Source organism: Gossypium arboreum, chromosome 13 (genome assembly GCF_025698485.1).
Source record: "Gossypium arboreum isolate Shixiya-1 chromosome 13, ASM2569848v2, whole genome shotgun sequence".
Lineage (NCBI taxonomy): Eukaryota > Viridiplantae > Streptophyta > Magnoliopsida > Malvales > Malvaceae > Gossypium > Gossypium arboreum.
Genome location: NC_069082.1, coordinates 81,541,328 through 81,547,909, shown reverse-complemented (window position 1 = coordinate 81,547,909; position 6,582 = coordinate 81,541,328). Strand labels below are relative to the sequence as shown.

Below are 6,582 nucleotides of genomic sequence, written 5' to 3'. Positions count from 1 at the left end.
TTTAAAAAAAATACTTTGGTGTAGGCCATTGGGTTCCCAAAGTAAAAAAAATCAATTTTTTAAAGCTTGACACAATCATCAGACAATCATGAGACCAAAATATTAGCTGATGCTGGCCATTGGGTGCCAAAAACTCCATTTTATTGTTTATTTCAAGTAATTTTAGTGATTGTTTTTGAAGCTATATCATTTTTATAAATATCAATTTATTTTAGGTCAATTTGGTAAAATAGCCTTAAAATACATTATTTGTACCTAAAAGGGAAAAGAAACCAAACAACGCCGCCAGCAGACCTACGTTTCAAACAGGACGCAGACAAAAACATCAACGCGCAACGCACCGTTTCATCTCCTTTTCTTTCCCATCCCCCATTAAAAGAACGAACACGGGAAAAAAACGTTAGGGCTTCTGCAGAGAGAGGGGAAAAAGAATCGAAAATGGAAATTACGGAGAAAAGGGAAGGAGAGAGCAATAACAGCAGCAAAGATTTGAGCAACAATGATAATATTAACAACGATTTGACAGATTCTGATGGCAATAATACGAGTAAAGAAGCTGAAGAACGCCGAGCCCGTGACCTCAAAGCCGGTTTGCATCCTCTCAAGGTATTTTTATTTCTCATGATTTTTCTTTCTTTTTTTTTAAAAAGATTAATTTATGTGAATATATGTGTAATGTTTTGCTTGTGGATAGATCTGTTTACAATTTCAAAATATCGCTTTTGAAATTTTTAGGTTTAATGACGGACTATGGCATTTTATTTCGATTCAGATAACTTTTTTTTTAACATTTTAAATATATAATCTTTCACTAGTCTTTTTAAAACAAGAAATTTTGTTTTCGGAAATTTATATCATTTTGCTGAATTGTTTCTCCTGTCAATTTTCACGTATTCATATTGAAATATTGATTCCTTTTTGAAGTTATAACATTTGGAATGATTTACTCAATTGAGACACTTGACGATTCAGCGAAAGAATTTATGTAATAGAAACACTGTTTTCTCTTTGTTTTTTTTTTCCTGAATAGTTTGAAGAGGTAGTCTAGGAAGTGATTAGTTGATTATTATATATATTAAAGCATCCCGGAGATTTTGCAGCACGTAACTTTTAAGTTCATAATGTGGTTGCAGAAGTGCATGCTTCGACTTAGAAGAGAAAAATGGGTTCTCCAATACTATCATGGCGATGCATTAGTTTACCTGAATTCAGTTAAACACCTATGGATATCTTATTGAACTAGACAATCCAAATTTTGATCAAAATGTGAAAGAACACCATGATAACAAATGAAAGTAAACCTTGAAATGAATCTCTTTTCATGGTCAAGATAGCCCGCCATGGTACTACCTTAGCAAAGTAATGTATCCAACTCAGTTTCTACACATTCTATAATTAATCCTAAACTCCTAATTAACTAAGGTAAAATGAATTCACTTCGAGTTAAGGGAAAGTATAATCTCCGCACTGTGCTACCTTTTATGTTGTAGTTCATGTTTCATGATCTAAAGGAGCTGTATCCAACTAACTTAGTCTTCAATTTTTATGATTTTCTTGGCTCTTCATTTTCTTGGTCTGACATATATATAGCTATTCAAGTGCCAAATTGGTTGCTTATTAGTCCCTTCATTCGGTTCTCACATTTTTTACAGCACAAGTTTGTCTTCTGGTATACTCGTCGGACACCTGGAGTTCGAACCCAAACAGCCTACGAGGACAATATAAAGAAAATTGTGGATTTCAGTACTGTAAGTTCTTTTTAAAAAGCTAACTGTGTTTGATTGTAAACACTCTCACCTTGGTATAAATGTTTCTTTTTAGGTTGAAGGTTTTTGGGTCTGTTATTGCCACTTGGCCCGTCCTTCTACTTTGCCAAGCCCAACAGATTTGCATTTATTCAAGGAGGGAATCCGTCCGCTATGGGAGGTAATTATCGAAGGCCTTCCCTTCAAACTGCCAGTGCCACTTTTTATATATATATAATATTATATAACTGCTATCAAATCTTGAACATTTTATTTAACATGATTCCTTTGTGGTTTCATAAAATTGTTATTATCTCAGGACTCTGCAAACTGCAATGGTGGCAAGTGGATAATTCGGTTCAAAAAGGTTGTTTCAGGTCGCTTTTGGGAAGATCTGGTAAGAAAGTATACCACTTGTAATAATCTATTTTCTGATATTCTAATTAGGTTTTGTTCTATGAACAAGTTCAAAAGTCTCTTTTAAATCAGCTTTCTGCAATCAAACCAGAGCCTTTTAAATTCTTGTCTTGATCATGGGAATTCCACCTTAATTGAAGCAGATACTTGATATCTACCTGTTCTATAACTAAATGAGAGCTTTTGCGGTTTATTTAACTTCTTTAGACTATTTCATGGGAAGTATAGTGATATTATGGTTGAAGATGGAGGTGCAGAATGTTATTCTCTGTTCTGTGCAAATACTTTGGAGTTCCATTAACAGTAAACTCCCTGTCTTTTGATTAAGCTATGAGATAGGAATCTGAAAATAGTTTAGTTGATTATAGAGGTTGTTATTCGGCTCTTAGCCAGGTGTGTGCCTCAATTGATTACACGGGTGCCTATTTAGCGCTTGAAAATACCAATTCCAAATGTATGTGTTGATAGTGTATCTTTTTGTTTGAAGGGGGAAGAAATTGGGCATTTTTGTAACCCACTGATCATTGATATGAAGAATAATAGTTCCATTTTTTTCTGAAAAGATGAGAAGTTCTAGGGTGAGCTTTCAATCGGCTTTAATTACACCAAATATTACCTAATTACACAAATTATTACAAATATTATATAACACAAATTGCACAAAACATTGTCTGATTACACAAACTATTCTTACTTTCTAATTTTTTGTGAAACATTGAAGCTGATGGAAAGCTCGAAACAAGGAGTTTCTTTTAGAATTTTCCCTAAGAGATTCCAGAAATCTGGTTCAAATTTCCTTAGAAGCGCATTTTTTACCATCTTGTTTCTTTTCTAGTTGACATTTAGGCTTTCTTGGTGCAAATGTTAACCTCACTGCCTCTTTTAAAGATGCTTCCTGATTTTAAGCTATAAAATAAACAAATAAATAGGTTGTAAGACATCTTGTTAAATGCAAATGTTCCGCTTGGAGGTGTGTGAAATGTTGTATTAGTGTGTGATTGGGTGTAGTGATGGGCATTTGATGTTGTACATTGCAGGTTCTTGCCTTGGTTGGTGATCAACTTGATTACGGAGAAAATGTTTGTGGTGCAGTGCTGAGCATTCGCTTCAATGAGGATATATTGAGCGTATGGAATCGTAATGCGTCGGATCATCAGGCTGTTATGGCTCTAAGAGATTCAATCAAACGGCACTTAAAGCTTCCCCACAGCTATGTGATGGAGTACAAGCCCCACGATGCTTCTTTGCGTGACAACTCATCATATCGAAACACGTGGTTGAGAGGTTAGAAGTTGAGAAAATGAAAACACTTAAAAAGACTGTTTAACGTCTCTGCATCTTTGGATGTTATGACATGGAGAACCATAGTTGATTATAATCGTTATGTTGGACTATGAGACAGATAGGTGTCACCAATGTTGGGTTTTATGGAAATGTTATGCTCCTTTATCCATTGGTATCCATATATTATTAATATGAAGTTGGTTTCGCTAAAATGTTTGTAGAAAGCCTTTCGTTCAAATTCTACTTGTAGTTTGGCCACTATCATGCGACTAAGATTAGAGTAAAAATTTAGGAGAACGAGCAAAGGTTAAAATAAGATTAATTTTTTATAGATTCAATTTTTCGTAATGTATTAAGAAAATATAAGACAAATAAGAGATACAAGCTGACAATTTATTTTTGGGTAAACTATATAAATAGTGGTTCAACTATTAGATTGTCTACATTTAAAAAAATATTTTTGTTATTGATGTCATTGAAATATAATATTGAAATATAATATTTTGGTCATTAATTTATTAATGGAAAGTTGGCATGGTTTTTTAGGATAAACTATTAAAATAGTAATTCAATTATTAATATATTTTTGTTTTGGTCACTCATGTTTAAAATTATCTATTTGAATCACTAATATTATTAAAATTTAATATTTTAGTCATTTTTTGTCAATCACTAATGACAGTCTTTTATCGGTATAATAACTAATTTAGTCTTCCAATGTTTACAAACTTTATCAATTTTGTCTTACTTTTTAAAATAAATCAAATTTTAGAAACTTTAAAAGTTATTTAAAAGATCATTTTTCTATCAAGATATATAAGGGTTCTGAAATACATACAAAATTATAAATAAATGAATATACATTTTTTTGACATAAAATTTATTAATTAAATAATATATTTATAAATAAAACATTTTTAGAAACAAAACCCCACAAATAATACTTAAATGAGATTCAAACTAATCCCTTTTTTTAGTTTATTTTATAAATAATAAACTTTATTATGCGTTTTGCCTTGCTCCAAAGTTCCTGTCAAATTTGTCGAGTATTAGGTACCGCTTTTGCGTACAATCATCGACACTAATAATCATTACTTCAAACATCTTGATTTTCACACCCTCCACCATCACGCCATCAGACTAAGAATTGGTCGTAGAGTTGTCGGCATGACCTTCCACCTATTGGGTCTCTAAGACCTTATCACTACCTTTATACCCCCAACTATGCTCACCCTCAAGCACAACAAACTTGTTACAGGCAACAACCTAAAGACATTGATTCTTAGCATTTTCAACCTCATGCTATAGTTTTTTACTCAACTTGAACATGGTGTGTAACATTCTCGAAAACCTCTTAGTCATAATGGTATTATTTTGAGCAATTACAAGTCGATTTTTTTAGAATAAGTAAAATGAGATTTTTAAGTGTTAGTGGAGAAGGTAGTGGGAGATTGGAGAAAAATTAAAAGATTATTGTATTAAAAAATATTAGTCCTGGATATGGACTAAATTGTAAGGTTTTACAAAGTGTTTGTGTCAAAGTGAGAAATTAGAAGTATAAAAGATTAAATTGAATTAGTGGTGAAATATGTGAAGACATGGAAAACTCTTTTACTAAGATCATGTAACACCCCTCATCTGTATTTAATGCCGGAATAGGGTTACAGAGCATTACCGGACTTATAACACAAATAAACATACATTTCACATACATATTCCAATACCATGTAATCATCATTCAACATCAATCATATTGTCCCTATTACGAGCCCACGAGGCTCAAAACATGCATTTAGAGTGGTTCGAGACTAAACTGATAACTTATGAAATTTCAGGGGAACTTAGAAAATTTTACAAAATAAGGGGACACACGCTCGTGTTATAGGCCGTGTGGACATTCGAAATGGGATCACATAGTTGTGTCCCAGCTCGTGTCCGACCTAGTGTAACTCTCTGATTTGGGTCACACGGCCAACACACACGCCCGTGTGGCTAACCCATGTGCCCTAGAAATGGCCACACACGCCCGTGTGTCAGGTCGTGTGCTTGGCCGTGCCAAACCTGTAGGTATACTGACTTATATCGCACGACCAAGTCATACGCTCGTGTGCTAGGCCGTGTGGAGCATACCGACTTGATTTCTATTTCAACACCAGGGAACACACGGCCGTGTAACCTGACCATGTGTCACACATGGCTGGGACACATGCTCGTGTCTCTGTCCGTGTAGACAAAAATAGGTTATTTACCAAGCCATTTTGCCATCCAAACTTGCACACACCTAAACCAACCCATTTGGCACCAAAACATAGCATATATAGGTATTCAGCTAACTCAACCAAGCATAAATCATACCATTTCAATACCAACAACAACAAGTTGCACATGTACCACAAAATGCTATATCATTTTATACCAAATCCACATTTCCAATTCAACTAAATGGACACTTCCAAACATGCATCAATTTACATAAACCCACAAGCATACTAATTCTCAATTCATCAACCATTTGACATCCACAATACCTATTATCAACAAGCATCACATATCCATCATTTAACACATAACCAAAGCCATATGCACATATGTATGCACAACCAAACCAACCAAATTAAGCCAACTCTCATGGCTATATACAAAACCATAATTTAAACATTTACAAGCCAATTCAAAAGACCAAAGTCATTACCAACCCATATACCAAAATAACCAAACTCCTATACATGCCATATACTTAAAACACTTAAGTTCAGAAGTACCCAAGAGATAGTAGGATAGTGTGATGAAGTCTCCGACGATCCTTGAATTCGAGCTAGCTTTGATTTCACTATAAAACAAAGAAAAATTAAAAAAAAATAAGCTATAAAAAAGTCCGTATGAAAATAATAAGCAAAACTCACCATTTAATTATCATTCAAAATATGTATATAACATACTATAAAATATTTAATCACAATATTAACATGTAGTCAAATCACCTATTTAACCATGAACTCATTTCTTCCATATGTTCGATGTATATATAGTTTCCGTACATACCTGTATTGATACTTATCTATTTCTCACCATTTCATATCTTCGATATACCTATTGAACCATTTGGAATAATACAAGATACTTGGGAATCTCGCAC

The 6,582-nt window shown here is 33.5% G+C and overlaps 1 protein-coding gene across 1 annotated transcript; it reads left to right on the top strand.

The window, feature by feature from the left end:
- Positions 1 to 268: 268 nt before the first annotated feature.
- On the top strand, positions 269 to 3,658 carry LOC108487133 (eukaryotic translation initiation factor NCBP). Its single transcript, XM_017791384.2, has 5 exons — positions 269 to 606; positions 1,653 to 1,748; positions 1,822 to 1,926; positions 2,065 to 2,142; positions 3,200 to 3,658. Exons 1-5 carry the CDS (start codon positions 439 to 441, stop codon positions 3,449 to 3,451), a joined length of 699 nt encoding a protein of 232 aa, XP_017646873.1. The 5' UTR covers positions 269 to 438; the 3' UTR covers positions 3,452 to 3,658.
- The last annotated feature ends 2,924 nt before the right edge of the window (positions 3,659 to 6,582 follow it).

Coding starts and splice junctions, on each gene's coding strand:
- LOC108487133 (XM_017791384.2), top strand. CDS start 439: ATGGAAATTACGGAGAAAAGGGAAGGAGAGAGCAATAACAGCAGCAAA. Junction 1,749..1,821: donor AAATTGTGGATTTCAGTACT/GTAAGTTCTTTT, acceptor GTTTCTTTTTAG/GTTGAAGGTTTTTGGGTCTG. Junction 1,927..2,064: donor GAATCCGTCCGCTATGGGAG/GTAATTATCGAA, acceptor TTATTATCTCAG/GACTCTGCAAACTGCAATGG.